The sequence below is a fragment of the Ctenopharyngodon idella genome, chromosome 5, assembly GCF_019924925.1.
Source record: "Ctenopharyngodon idella isolate HZGC_01 chromosome 5, HZGC01, whole genome shotgun sequence".
Classification (NCBI taxonomy): domain Eukaryota; kingdom Metazoa; phylum Chordata; class Actinopteri; order Cypriniformes; family Xenocyprididae; genus Ctenopharyngodon; species Ctenopharyngodon idella.
Window position 1 is genome coordinate 39,072,455 of NC_067224.1, and position 15,779 is coordinate 39,088,233.

The 15,779-nt window shown below is 37.0% G+C and overlaps 1 protein-coding gene across 5 annotated transcripts; it reads right to left on the bottom strand.

The window, feature by feature from the left end:
• Positions 1-109: 109 nt before the first annotated feature.
• Positions 110-15,618, bottom strand: susd1 (sushi domain containing 1). Of its 5 annotated transcripts, XM_051894833.1 has the most exons (20): positions 15,352-15,618; positions 14,778-14,935; positions 13,815-13,958; positions 13,486-13,635; positions 11,503-11,655; positions 8,900-9,079; positions 8,538-8,717; positions 8,272-8,451; positions 7,018-7,197; positions 6,724-6,903; positions 5,231-5,410; positions 4,857-5,036; positions 3,463-3,627; positions 3,266-3,357; positions 2,983-3,169; positions 2,127-2,220; positions 1,409-1,664; positions 506-545; positions 306-399; positions 110-210 (listed from the first exon to the last, which is right to left on the bottom strand). In XM_051894833.1, the coding sequence occupies exons 2-20, from the start codon at positions 14,830-14,832 to the stop codon at positions 165-167; spliced, it is 2,736 nt and encodes a 911-aa protein (XP_051750793.1). In that variant the 5' UTR covers positions 14,833-14,935; positions 15,352-15,618; the 3' UTR covers positions 110-164. The 5 variants fall into 5 exon arrangements, with proteins under 5 accessions (XP_051750793.1, XP_051750797.1, XP_051750795.1 ...); XM_051894837.1 differs by lacking the exon at positions 4,857-5,036; XM_051894835.1 differs by lacking the exon at positions 14,778-14,935 and having other exon boundaries at positions 15,352-15,611.
• Positions 15,619-15,779: the final 161 nt, after the last annotated feature.

The following is a 15,779-nucleotide window of genomic DNA, read 5'->3' on the forward strand; positions in this document are numbered from 1 at the left end:
AAATATCCTTCTGAAAATTCAGTATCTTCATCTACTATGACTGTAAAGTGAATACTATGGCAGGATGTTTCTGATCGCATGTAAAGATGACACAACATAACTCATCAGAATCACAAACAGTTCGGCTTTATTTCAGAACAAAGGAATCAGTGTGTTAAGATGGTTTATAAAACTGGAGAAAAATATCTGGGACTGGACTTTTTACAGTACCTGTAAAAAAAAAGAAAAAAAAAATTAGAAAATAATTAGACAGTGCTTAAAGGAAATACAAGGCACAAAATTTGATCCTGTCAATGCAATCTCACCAGCTGTACCAATATCCTATGACAATGACTGAGCCAACAGCACTTATGAATCCAACAGTTACAAGAGCAGATATCTTCATGATGTAGGGTGTTCCTAATGCGAGAAAAGAAACCACGTCGGGTTATTTTTATTTGATTTTTTTTTTACATAGAATTTGTAGGTGGCACAAAGCAGTGTTAGATAGATTTATGATCTTTACCTCTGGTTTTAGCCCAGATTACACAAGACTGTGTTCTAGACTACCAAAGAAAACACAAAGACAGAAATTAGAGAAAATTCAAAGAACTTTTTAATGCACTAATTTTACAGGTTTTCCTAAAGGGATAGTTCACTCAAAAATGAAAATTCTGTCATTAATTAGTCACCCTCATATTGTTCCAAACCTGTAAGACCTTTGTTCATCTTCGGAACACAAATTAAGATATTTTTGAGAGCTTTCTGCCCCTCCATTGACAGTCCATGCAACTAGCACTTTGACGTTTCAAAAAGTTCATAAAACTAATCCACATGAATTAAGTGGTTTAGTCTAAATTTACTGAAGAGACTCAATTGCTTTATATGATGAACAGATTGAATTTAGGCTTTATTCACATATAAATATTGATCAACTCACACATCAGTTGTGGTAAACAGAAGCTCAAGCATGTTTGCTTGACATACGAGAACCAATGAGGTTCATTCTCGTGTTACGCAGCACGTTTGAGCTTCCGCAAACACCAATGGGGTTTCTTCTCGCGAGTCAAGCAGGTTTGGTTGAGCTTCTGTTTATGTTCACTGAACAATGTTTATATGTGAATAAAAGCCTAAATTAAATCTGTTCATCATATAAAGCGATCGAGTCTCTTCAGAAAATTTGGACTAAACCGCTCAATTCATATCGATTAGTTTTACGATCTCTTCATGAACTTTATGAATCGTCAAAGTGGTAGTTGTGTAGACTGTCAATGGAAGCACAGAAAGCTCTCAGATTTCATCAAAAAGATCTTCATTTGTGTTCCGAAGATGAAAGAAAGTCTTACGGGTTTGAAACAACATGAGGCTGAGTAATTAATGACAGAATTTTCATTTATGGGTGAACTATCCCTTTAAGATGTTTTCCCACCTTTCCCCACTGGCATACAGTGCGGAGGATAATATAATAGTCTTTTCCATTTTCCAGAGGTGCGTTGAAGAAATCTCCATACAGCTGCTGATCCCCTACGGTGAAGTTCAATTCTGCACCCAGACCGCTGAGCTGTATCTGGGCCGTGACGTACCCTTGGTCACATCTCTGCTGCGAGAAGAACCGCGGACTTACAGACGAGCTGCAGTCAAACAGCATCACACCCTCGACTGGTAACACGAACACCTGGTACATACTGAACACATGACACACAAAAAGACATTCACAGCAACTCAATACTGAATTATCTATAGCATATGCAGTGAGATCAAATAGCAAGTTTTTTTAAACCTGTAAATAAGCAGTTTTAGTATTTCTGACTTTGAGCATCTGACCTCCTTTGTACAAATGATTAAAACATCTCAAATCGTGCTGAAGAACATGACCATCAGGTTTTGTTCACATCAGCTCAAGTGTCATTAAAGCACAAGAGACACATCAAAAACATTAATTTTTCACTTTCAAAAATTCTTACGCTGATAACATAATTTGTAATTACCGGTAAAATATTAGTTTTAAATTACAAAAGAAGGCAAATTAGAAGCATTTTCAATCTGGTCTCAGATGTTTGAATCCACTGCATATGCCCATATGGCATTAACTTTTTATTAGGCATTATTTGGCATTAAATCTTTCAAGAAATGTTAAACGTCCTTACCATATTGAGTCAAGTGTGTTGATTGATCTCCGTAATTTGAGAGTGGGCGATAAAGCCTCTACTTCACTGTATTTGATTTCTGGTGTGGGGGGGACTAACAAAGCACAAGAAGTTCAGTGTACAAATCAAAATATAAGTACAGCAAGAACTAGTTTTATTGTTTGAATGTAAGAAAGCACCATACAACTGAAATCAAAATTTTAGTTTCTTAATGCATGTTCCTGGTTTAATTGTCAACAATTCAACAGTGCACATTGGAATTAAAATTAAGTTGGTTTATGTTGGTTAAGTTGGAATTACTTAAAAAAGATACATTAAAATTATCATTTCTGCTGAACACAAAAGAAGATATTTTGAAGAAAATACTATGGAAGTCAAAGTGGCCCATCAACTGTTTGGTTACTGACATTCTTCAAAATATCTTTTGTGTTCAGCAGAAGAAAGAAACTCATACAGGTCATACAACAACTTGAGGGTGAGTAAATGATGACAGAATTTTCATTTTTTGGGTGAACCGTTCCTTTAACACAGTAATTTAATGCCAGTTAATGTAATATAAGTTGCATATACTCTATGCAATAATGTAAAGTCAAGTCAACTTTATTTTTATAGCGCTATATACAATAGAAAATGTCATCAAATATTAGACAGGCAATGGCAAATAACACTAGATTAAAAAAAATGAAGCATTACAACTTGATCTTGACCTGCAGTGAATGTTTTTCACTGAATTTCCTGTTTCACTCAGAAAATGTCACATTACACACAAAAAAATTAACTGCAAATGCCATTTCACCTTGACATTAAATGTTTGTGGATTATGGATGTTTGCACGAAAGCAGCTTTTGTTTTGTACCTGGTATGCTAGTGTTTGCTGTCACTGTAGATGTGGCTCGTGTGGACTCGGCTGTAATGGTTATGGTGTAGTTTGTAGCAGGCAAGAGATTTAAACAGAGGACAGGCAACGGGGCCGTGGAGCTGAACATCTTTTTTCTCCTGTCACTGAACATCTGATCAAAGTCTCGCAATCCAACGAACGTCACCTGTGTTGAGATGTTACATACAACCTCATTTTATGATTGAGAGACAACTTTGGGAATGCAACAGGACATAGCTGAAATGAACTGATGAATACTCACTGTGTATTTCTCCCTATTTCCCTCATTCTCTGCATTCCAGCGCAGACATCTTTCATGAATCACCACCAGATCGTTAATTGTCAGTTTCAGCTCTGGAACACACAAAATCAGATGCAAATTAGACCAGATTTTATGTCAACAGCCACTCTTTTGGCTATGTGGCACTATTTTGCTGAACAATGACAGTGTGTGTTTACCTTTGCAATGCAGAGTGGCTATCTGCCACTTTCCTGTGATGTCACATATTGAAATGTTACTTCCTGAGTGTCTATAGTGTCCTTCAGCACAGCGGTGGATCACTGCAGTGATGTTGTCCCATGCTACCTCTGCGTGGGGCACCTCTGGTGCAGGACCACAATGTGCTATAGAGAGAAAAACACAGAAATGGTTATGAATATCATTCCAGATATTGTTCTGAAATATGTTGATCCAAATATAGGACATTTGTGACAAAATATAAGGATGGGATTTTGTTCTCTTTTTCTCATTGTAATTTGTCCTTGTGAATTAGTCGTCATACTGTAGGGATATTTGTGACAGTCAGTTTAGCTACAAAAAAAAAAATCTATCGAACATTTCCACTATTATTACCCAGGGAAAAATAGATTCATTTAAAAGTTGGTATATCACTATAGACAATAAAAAAGTCAATTTCCACAACATTCTGTATTTAAAATTTATTATAGGATATTTCATGGTTCTTCAGCTAAAATTAAACACTAAAACAATTATAAAACACAAACTAATTCCAGAAACAGCAAAACAGTGGAAAAGGCAAAATAGAAAAGCATCGAACCATTCTTTTTGCCAACAGAAATGTTAATGAATGCATTGAATAAAATTATAAATATAAAACTTGTGATATAAATATAAAACAGTTCAGGAACAGTCATTTTAGTTAGCTCTTACTTGAATAAAGCTCTGTGTGATTTTATTGTGTTCATTTCAGTTTTTGAACTAGTTACTAAAATATAGACCTTGTAATCACTTCCCACGTGACAAACAACTCCTGTGAAAATACAGTATTTATGGTATTCGTGGTATTTACACTAACGTTCAAAAGTTTGGGGTCAGTGATTTTTTTTTTTTTTTTTTAAGGTTTGGAAATAAGTCTCTTATGCGTACCAAAGAAATACAGTAAAAACAGAAAAACTGTGAAATATTATTAAAATTTAAAATAACGGTTTTCTATTTGAATATATTTTTAAATATAATTTATTCCTGTGATGGAAAGCTAAATTTTCAGCACCATTACAGTCTTCAGTGTCACATGACCCTTCAGAAATCATTCTAATATGCTGATTTGCTGCTCAAGAAACATTTCTTCTTAATATCAACGTTGAAACAGTTGACAAAAAATTATGTGGAAACTGTGACATTCTTTTTCAGAAATCTTTGATGAATAGAAAGTTCAAAAGAACAGTGTTTACTTGAAATATAAATCTTTTTTTTACATTAATTGACTTTACTGTCACTTTTAATCAATTTAATACATACTTGCTGAGTAAAAAAATTAAATAATAATAATAATAATAAATCATTGACCCCAAACCTTTAAACGTACTGTCATTATAGGAATTCAATTGTTTACCTGTACATGTTACAGACACTTTTTCCCATGTTCCATCTGATGTGCATGTTGACATGTTTTTGTCACCCTCCTGTTTGAGTCCATATTTACATTTGTACTGAACCACACTGCCCAGTGTAGATGCTTTGTTCCAGTTTATATTGGTTAGTGGGAATTCTGGGGGAGGCCCACAGTTTATCTCTGTTCATTGAGATCAGTGTAGAGTGTTAGAAATAAAGACCACTGCTAAAAAAATGCTGCATATTTCCTTATTTCCAACTGTTGACCTTAAAGTGTAAAGCAACTTGAATGTTTTTCCTTTTGTGCTCCACGAAAGAAAAAAAAGTTTTAAATGATGTGAAGGTGAGTAAATGATGACAGAATGTTGCCAGTACCTTCACATCTCATGTTAACTTTGCTCCATTTTGCATTTGAGTTACACACTGACACATTCCCTTCACCCACAGTGCGATATCCAGCTTCACACACATACAGGGCCACAGAGCCCAGACTGGAGCTGTTATTCCACAACACAACTGAGTGAGGCAGTGAGATGGGGACGCCACAGTCTACTTCTAAACGAACACACATACAGACACACTGTACATGTGCATACATATTATCAGCTTATTAAAGAGGACAGCACTGAAATATCACATAGGTCATTCTCACGAAATGGTCAACCTTAAAGGTGCAGTAAGCGATTTCTAAGAAACAACTTTTAATATTAGAAATTCAGAATTAAAATTTCCTGATAATTTACTCACCCCCATGTCATCCAAGACGTTTAAGTCTTTCTTTCTTCAGTCGAAAAGAAATTAAGGTTTTTGAGGAAAACATTCCAGGATTTTTCTCTATATAGTGGACTTAAACAGGGTTCAACGGGTTGAAGGTCCAAATTGCAGTTTCACTGCAGCTTCAAAGGGCTCTACATGATCCCAGATGAGGAATAAGGGTATTGTCTAGCGAAATGATCGGTCATTTTCTAAAAACAAATACAAATTTATATACTTTTTAACCACAAATGCTTGTCTTGCACTGCTCTGCGATGTGCCACGCATTACGTAATCACGTTGGAAAGGTCACGCATGACATAGGTACCGCGGTAGGGCGAAAAATTATTTTCTCCTTCAACTTCAAAATCGTCCGACATCGTTGTTTTACCTTTTTTTGTAAAGGGTGTTTGACTTAGTCTTTGCTCGTTCGCTTTGCAAACACTTGCTCGGTACTTCCGCCTACGTCACGCGTGACCTTTCCAACGTGATTACGTAATGTGTGGTGCATCACAGAGCAGTGCAAGACGAGCAATTGTGTTTAAAAAGTATATAATGACCGATCGTTTCGCTAAATAAGACCCTTATTCCTCGTCTGGGATCGTGTAGAGACCTTTGAAGCTGCACTGAAACTGCAGTTTGGACCTTCAACCCGTTGGTAACTGTTGAAGTCCACTAGAGTGAATTCAGGTTGATTGGGACACTTTTTCCAATTCATCTCAATGGCAAAATGTGTCCCAATCACCCTGAATTCACCCTATATGGAAAAAAAAAAATCCTGGAATGTTTTCCTCAAAAACCTTAATTTCTTTTCGACTGAAAAAAGAAAGACATAAACATCTTGGATGACATGGGGATGAGTAAATTATCAGGAAATTTTAATTCTGACGTGAACTAATTTACTTTACTTTTTTAGAGCTGCTTTATAGCTGAAATTGTTTTCATTTCATTAGTGAAGAACAGTAATACTCTTATTTTCTTGTTTATTACTGTGAAGCTGTTTAAATATATAAATAAATGTGACTTCATCTGACTTGACCGAGACATAAATTGCACCATTTCTTGAGAATGACACCATTTACATGTACACAAGAAATACAAGTGCAGAAATATACCTTGACACAGAAAATCAGGACGACTCCAGATTCCCTCTGAATCACAAACTGACGTATCTCCTTCCTTAACATTATGAAATCCTTCAATGCACTTATAAGACACACTAGATCCAACTTTAGTGTCTCCTCTCCATATCATAACAGAGAGGGGGAGAGAAGGTGGTATGCCACAGTTCACCTCTGAGAAACAACAAAAACCTTGAAAATATCTTCAATTTACACATTAAAGAAATAGTTAATTTATGTTTAAAACAATCTTAACTTTGAGGGGAAAAAAATCATGCAAACAATTACCTTCACACAACAGAGTTGGTTTTGTCCAATAACCGTTCTCAGCGCACACAGATATATTATGTCCTTGTTTAGGATAGTAACCCTGTTTGCAGTGATATGTTACAGTGCTGTTAAATGTGACTCTGCCATTCCATATCTGTACAGTGAGGGGCAGTATAGGAGGCTCCCCACACACAATCTCTGTTGAGAAGGAAATGACATGTCATGGTTATGACCAAATCACTGCAGTAAAGAGAGGAATAACATTGCTTATACACTCTTTGAAATAACTGTTCTTTATTAGCATTGATGGTTCCATAAAGAACCTTTAACATCCATAGAACCTTTCCACTGCTCAACAGGTTCTTTATAGTGAAAAAAGGGTTCTTTAGATTAAATGATGCTCATATTAAGCAAAGAATTGTTTACTGAAGGTTCTTTGGGGAACCTAAAATGGTTCTACTATGGCATTGCTGCATATGCATATGCAGAATCACACTCAAAGCACTTCATATGTCCTCAGAAGATTTGAATAATAGCAAATAGAGTGATTAGTGAAAGGACTACTTTGTGTTAATTGTTTAAAGTACTTTTTAGTCATTATATTTTCCATTTGACCATACTGCAAAAAATGATGTTCTTCCTCAGTATTTTTGTCTTCTTTTCCAGCACAAATATCTAAAGGTTCTTAAATCAAGATACATTTTGAGAAGCAAAATGACAGATATTAAGTCTTTTTTATGACATATTTATCAAAATTGAGTGAGTTTATGCTTAAAACAAGACAAAATATCTAATTAAAGGGATAGTTCACCCAAAAAATGAACATTTTGTCATCATTTACTCACCTTCAAGTTGTTCCAAACCTGTATAAAGCCCCCCATTGACTATCATAGTAGGAAAAATAAAATACTATGGTAGTCAATGAGGGAGCGAGATCTGCTTGGTTACAGACATTCTTCCAAATATCTTCCTTTGCGTTCAGCCGAACAAAGAAATTTATACAGGTTTGGAACAACTTGAGGGTGAGTAAATGATGATACAATGTTCATTTTTGGGTGAACTATCCCTTTAATATCTAATTAAATTAAGTTTATTTTTCTGACCCCACTGCCACATACTCACTTCATTTTGATACATTTTTCAGAAAACAAGACTAAATATCTGATTTCATTTTTCTTTTAGGGTAGAAAGAAACTTGAATAACTTAAACTTGAATAAATGTGAATAAATTGTGACAATTTTATTTTTTTGGTGAAAAAAAATTCTCTGTACCTTCACAAGAATAGTCTGGGTTACTCCACTGACCGTCGGTTTTACACACGGACACATTTCCTGTATCCAAACTGTGATATCCAGTCACACAGTTATACAGAGCCACAGAACCAATCTTACTGACACCGTTCCAGAATAACACTGAGTGGGGCAGGACCGGAGGAGAACCGCATTGTATCTCTGAACACACATAAACAAACTCTACAGATTCTTTGCTTGAGATACGCTGTCATATTTCTGTCAACATAATAAACAGAAGCAGATACCTTCACACTGGAAGTCAGGACGGCTCCATGTCCCATGAGCAGTACATACTGACACATTCTCACGTCCACTGTTATAAAACTGTGGGTCACACACATACAGCGCCAATGATCCCATTCGAGAGACGTTATTCCAAACCATTTTTGACTGAGGTATAACATGAGGCTCCCCACAGTCCACTTCTACGTAGAAATTGATTATATTTTATCAGTCTGGTGACAGGAAATTATGCAATGAATTTGTATAAGCCTGTTTGTGAAAAATTTTTGAGTTTGTGTGTTGAATATCCTGTTTCACATGGGTAGCAAATGCTGTGTCATAAACCTAATGTGGTATTTCTATTTTGCTCAAACGTAAATATTACCTTCACAGACCAAACTTGGTCCGTGCCACTTTCCATCCAGACCACAGACGGAGGAATTCTGTCCTCTCTTCCACTGAAATCCCTCTCTGCAGCCGTACTGGAGTTCACTGTTGTAGTGTGTGATGGTGGAAGAGAGCTGCTCGGCGTGGAGGACTGAAGGAGGAGACCCGCAATCTATCACTATAGGAACCATACACACAAAAACAGATCCATTACTTCAATAGAATTTAACATTAATATGAACAACATTATATATATATTGTAACGGTACAAAAACATGACAGTTAAGTACGAACCTCAGTTCTGAAGTCACGGTTCGGTACGGGTTCAGTACAGCAGGGGTGAGAAAACTAAACATAATATTGCTTTTTTTTTTTCTCAAACTGTTTTTTTTAACAAATGTGTCTCTGTGTTTAAATAAATTCCATTCTAATTAACTTTCTTAAGGATAAAAAGCTATCTTAGCTAATGCCTTAAACTATATAGGGAGCCCTTACTTGCACATTTCTATAATAATATTAAAGGTTACAATTAACAAGAGCCCAAATTATTAAATTCAGTTGCTATTTATTTTTAGATATAATAAGCACGTAAATTGCATTAACTTCTAAGTCTAACTATAAAGCTAATTTTCTACTCCATTTTTGAAATATAATCATTTACACAGTGGCTGTCATAACTTGTTTTCATGACAAATTTATTTAAACATACATTAAATAATCAAGACATTACTAACAGGTTATGTAAATATAATGAATAGGCTAATATAGTGCATATACGAAATGCTCCTCTCTAGAATTCATTTCTGTCGACACTAAATACCTGAGATAGATATATTGCTACTTGAGACTATTCTTAAGCAGTTTTATTGATATATATCCACAGCTGAAACACTGGTTGAGAGATAACATGTAAACATATTGATTGATTGTCTCTTCTTCTTCGGTAGCAAACAGCGTTTCATTACTGCGCACGCCCCCTTCTGGATTGGAGTGTGGATTGCCTGTGACTGTATGTATTCAGTGGCCCCTCACTGCAGATCACAAGATCCAGGGGGCAGAGACGGGTAGGTTTAGGTATATGTAAAGTCGGAGGAGTTGGAACCAGATCCAGGGGGCGGAGACGGGTAGGTTTAGGTATATGTAAAGTCGGAGGAGTTGGAACCAGATCCAGGGGGCGGAGACGGGTAGGTTTAGGGATATGTAAAGTCGGAGGAGTTGGATCCAGATCCAGGGGGCGGAGACGGGTAGGTTTAGGGATATGTAAAGTCGGAGGAGTTGGATCCAGATCCAGGGGGCAGAGACGGGTAGGTTTAGATCCAGGGGGTGGGGATGGGTAGGTTTAGGTATATGTAAAGTCAGAGGAGTTGGATCCAGATCCAGGGGGTGGAGACGGGTAGGTTTAGGTACTGTATATGTAAAGTCGGAGAAGTTGGAACCAGATCCAGGGGGTGGAGACGGGTAGGTTTAGGTATATGTAAAGTTGGAGGAGTTGGATCCAGATCCAGGGGGCGGAGACGGGTAGGTTTATGGATATGTAAAGTCGGAGTAGTTGGATCCAGATCCAGGGGGCGGAGACGGGTAGGTTTAGATCCAGGGGGTGGGGATGAGTAGGTTTAGGTATATGTAAAGTCGGAGGAGTTGGATCCAGATCCAGGGGGTGGAGACGGGTAGGTTTAGGTATATGTAAAGTCGGAGGAGTTGGAACCAGATCCAGGGGGTGGAGACGGGTAGGTTTAGGTATATGTAAATTTGGAGGAGTTGGATCCAGATCCAGGGGGCGGAGACGGGTAGGTTTAGGGATATGTAAAGTCGGAGGAGTTGGATCCAGATCCAGGGGGCGGAGACGGGTAGGTTTAGATCCAGGGGGTGGGGATGGGTAGGTTTAGGTATATGTAAAGTCGGAGGAGTTGGATCCAGATCCAGGGGGCGGAGACGGGTAGGTTTAGGGATATGTAAAGTCGGAGGAGTTGGATCCAGATCCAGGGGGCGGAGACGGGTAGATTTAGATCCAGGGGGTGGAGACGGGTAGGTTTAGATATATGTAAAGTCGGAGGAGTTGGAACCAGATCCAGGGGGCGGAGATGGGTAGGTTTAGATCCAGGGGGTAGAGATGGGTAGGTTTAGGTATATGTAAAGTCGGAGGAGTTGGAACCAGATCCAGGGGGCGAAGACGGGTGGGTTTAGGGATATGTAAAGTCGGAGGAGTTGGATCCAGATCCAGGGGGCAGAGACAGGTAGGTTTAGGTATATGTAAAGTTGGTGGAGTTGGATCCAGATCCAGGGGGCGGTGACGGGTAGGTTTAGGGATATGTAAAGTGGGAGGAGTTGGAACCAGTTCCAGAAGGTGGAGATAGGTAGGTTTAGATCCAGGGGGCGGAGATGGGTAGGTTTAGGGATATGTAAAGTGGGAGGAGTTGGATTTGAATCCAACCTCGCCCCCTGGATCTCGTGTTCTGCAGTGAGGACCACCTCTATGTATTCGTCGTGTGACTGTATGAACCGTACCGTACCGTGACACCCGTACCATACGGTTCGTCAACTAACAGTCTATTAATACTCTAAGTTATTTGTTAATGCAAAGGACATTGGCTCCATACTTACTCTTGCAGTAAGCTGCGTCTCGGTTTGGATTAAAGGGTTCTGATCCATCCTGGACTGTGTAACCAGTCTGACAGGAGCAGGTGAAATCTCCCTCTGTGTTTTGACAGAGTCCTCCTTCACCACAGACCCCCTGCACACTGCACTCGTCTATATCTATATACAAAAACAACATCATGGCGTGAGAGGACAAATGTGCTGCATGAAATCACCAGAACAGATTCTATTATGACAGCATTTTAGTGCCACTGTAACATGTAGTTCGATGTCTGTTTAGTTTTATTGCGCTTTGGTTCTGTTTTCCCTGTTCTGGTTTGGCTGAGTTCCCTGTGCTTATTAGTTTCCATAGTTCCTAATATAAGCACCTGTTCCATTTTCCGTTGATTACTCAGTCTGTGTATTTAAGCCTTCAGTTCATTCATTTCTTGGCTCGGTCTCGTTTATGTTTATGTGTAGTGGGTTTACTATTTCTCCTACATTTGCCCTGTAGTTTCCCTGAGTATTTGTGATTAAAGATTGTTCTTTGTATTCTCCATTGTTGTGGGCTTATTTGCAGCCACTCAACTCTGACAGCCACAAGAAATAAAGGAATATATCTAAGAATATGAAAGTAAAAAGGTGCAATTAAAGAAACTTAACTTTTTTTTGAGAAAAGTCAAAATTACGAGAATAAAGTCATAGCAATATAAGATTTATATTATATAATGTTTGAAAATATTACTGCTTTAATGTCATATTGCTCTGACTTTATTCTCGTAATCATAGGTTTTTGATTTTCTACTTACAACAATACAACTTTATTCTCATAATTTTTACTTTTTTCCCCTTAAAATATTACAACTTTAATCTCATATTGCTATGACTTTATTCTCATAATTGTAGAATTTTTTACTTGACACTAAAACGATTACATTGCAATCTATAACAAGGGTTTCCAAAAGAGTAAAATCTGTATAAAGCAAACTTATACGATGCCCATAGAAATAAAAAAACAAAAAACTTTTTTTTTTTTTTGATGAATCACTTTCTTAGCCTGTTAACTGTCAATAAACACTTGGTGCACTTTCTCATTACCTTTTTTCCTATCACATATTTTAGTAATAGTCCAATGCATCATCATAAATTATGTATCATTCGAAAGCCTAAACACTCAGAATTCATCCTGTGAAAACTATATTGAAGTTGGACATTATGTTGCCATGGTACTTAAAAAGTACTTAAAATCCTCAAATATCAACTTCAAATTTGTAACACAAATTGTTTGCTTTACAGTGAACTTAAACTTTTATAACTTTTTTACATTTTCACTTTTTGAAGCTTTCACTTCTGCAATAATCTGCTGAGTGTCTTTATGAAGAGACTATAGGTCTGTATTCCAAAGCATTCATAAATTACAACCATTTAAGTTCAGATCTATGCTCAAAAAGGGAGGTGACAGTTAACAGGTTAATGTGGTTTGTTTTCTGATATAGCATTTTAAGCTGCACTAGATGTATGAAATGTGTTATGCAAATAATTATTCAATATGATTACTATAAAAGGTCTGTTGATCAGGATGGTGATCCCAACATATAATGTGGCAGTAATTAGTTCCAAATGACTGTTTCTTTGTGCTCTGCAGTTAATTTCTCAGTTTTTAAATGTTTTTTAGTTTGTTAGGTTTTGTTGTTGTTGTTCTTCTTCTTCTTCTTCTTAGCAGGAGAAGTATGTGTCCTTGAATGTATGTTGACACATTTCACATGAAGCAACTCCCGTTTGACATTTTTGAGCCACAGTTGTGCAATAAATTTTAACAGAACTTGTTAGCAAATTATGCCATTCAGGATATATCACTTGCCACACCATGTTTACACCCATCCTGTAACATCTCTGCACGTGTTTCAGAAGCACAATCAGCAAAACAACAATGCTATGGGGAAGACATGCTGGGGCCCAATTTATGATATGGCTCCACAAATGCATTCACTTACTGAACTGAAAACTCACCATGGCAGTACGTTCCATCATTGGGTATGAATGTGTTCATGTGATTGGACGGGCTGTAGCCTGCAAGACAGGTGCAGTAATAGCTGCCGTACGTGTTGTGACACCTGGTGTGATCGCCACAGATTCTGCCCAGCTGACACTCATCTTTATCTGTAACATGGGAGCAATAAATACGGTTATCAATTGATGTACAGATTTGCGTAGTTACAGAAGCCCCACATAGAGTACATGGCATACCTGCCTAAGAGTCCTAATTGTTATTAAAACAAATATAGGCTAAAATATGAAATCTGTTTGTCAATCAAAAACAGTACTCAGGATAATCATACCTTGGCAATAAGTCCTTCCATTGCCGACAAATCCATACATGCAGTTGCACACTTTCCCCCCAGATCCATCAGTTTTATCATCACAGGTAGCGTTTTTATGGCAAGAGGCACAAACATCCACTGTGTCTGCCTTCACTCTTATATCTGAGGAGAAGAGTGAAAAAGCTGGATTAACATTTTGAAATGAGAATACTGACATGCACACTTCTAACATTCTAGATTGACAGTATCATTTTAGATGCATATATATATGCACTGTATATAATATTGAGATTAATAAATAAGTTGAATAAATAAGCTTTCTATTGATCTATGGTTTGTTAGGATAGGACAATATTTGACCGAGATACAACTGTTTGAAAATCTGGAATCTGAGGGTGCAAAAAAAATCTAAATATTGAGAAAATCGCCTTTAAAGTTGTCCAAATGAAGTCCTCAGCAACGCATATTACTTACAAAAATACATTTTTGATATATTTACAGTAGGAAATTTACAAAATATCTTCATGGAACTTGATCTTTACTTAATATCCTAATGATTTTTGGCATAAAAGAAAAATCAATAATTTTGACCCATACAATGTATTGTTGGCTATTGCTACAAATATACCCGTGCGACTTATGACTGGTTTTGTGGTCCAGGGTTATATATATATATATATATATATAAAAATGTGTGTGTATGTGTATGTGTGTATATATATTGGATTGACATTTCCATTTTGGAATGATGATACTTACTAACTAGCATACTTCTAAATTGTAAGATTTAGACCATTTTAGATATACATTACTTTAATATTATAAAAAGTTTATGATATAAAATGACAATGATATAAGAAGTTTCTTTTTTAATGTTATCCTTGTTATGCTGATAATATCTAAATCTTGTGACTCTGTATTTGAAAATATTGTACAAAAATTGTGATTAGTATAAGTCACCTATAATTGTTTGATACTGACCTTTAAAGATGCTTTGAATTATCAGGAAGTATAAGGCCACTCTTTCGACTGTCATTGCTGTTTTGCTCTCCTCTCTTCTTGTGAACTCAATGTATCACTGTTCTGTTCCACATTTATCCCAATTTCCCCCTAAAGACCCTCCTCCTCCATTCTGAACTCTGTTGATAGTGGTGAATGAGTGGGGCACAGAACGGTTAGTTAAGGTCAAGCACATCTCCTCTCAGCTTTCTGAAGGACACAGCGGTCTGTGCGGTTTGTAATGAGCGTCTATTATCATCAGCGCTGACACATTCAGTTAAATGTCGCTCTGTATGAGAGGGGACCTGCTCATTCTTATGGCCACAGGAATTGCACCATCACTGGCCACATGCTGATTATGGCTATTTTTGGCTGCTGTTTATGAAAGCTGCCAAACTGCTGTGAATACACCCATCTTTAATTTCCGCTGATGGGCTATCTATATAAAAATCCTTTGTGTTATCGGTGTCATGTTATTTAAAAATGTATTATCATGTGTGTGATTAAAGTTGGCTTCTAATATTAGTTGCATTAAACATTAAATTCATTGTCTTACCTTTCTGGAGGCGTAGCTCTGGTCTACATATTTCTGAAGCCTACTTTAAATAAAACAAAATTAAGTTCTTTCCCAAAAATGTCACATTAGAATTAGTCTTAATAAGAACAAAAATAGCATCATATTCTTCATAAGGTCATGACAAAAAGAGTACAAAAATAAATGAACGTATACAAGTGCGTGACACATCTACAGCGCCAACTCTAGTGGATGGTGAGTTAACCCAGTTTGGAAATGAAAGATAAGACTTCTCTGCCCTATCACCCTCCTTACACACTCCTCAAACACACACACACACTCACAACAACAACCCCTCCCAACAAAACACACACCCTCGCTCAGCTCATCCGGAAACCTTCACTAAGATGAGAAAGCATTTCCTCCACCTGACTGCTGCACATGTGAGACAGGAGAGAAACAAAAGCAAA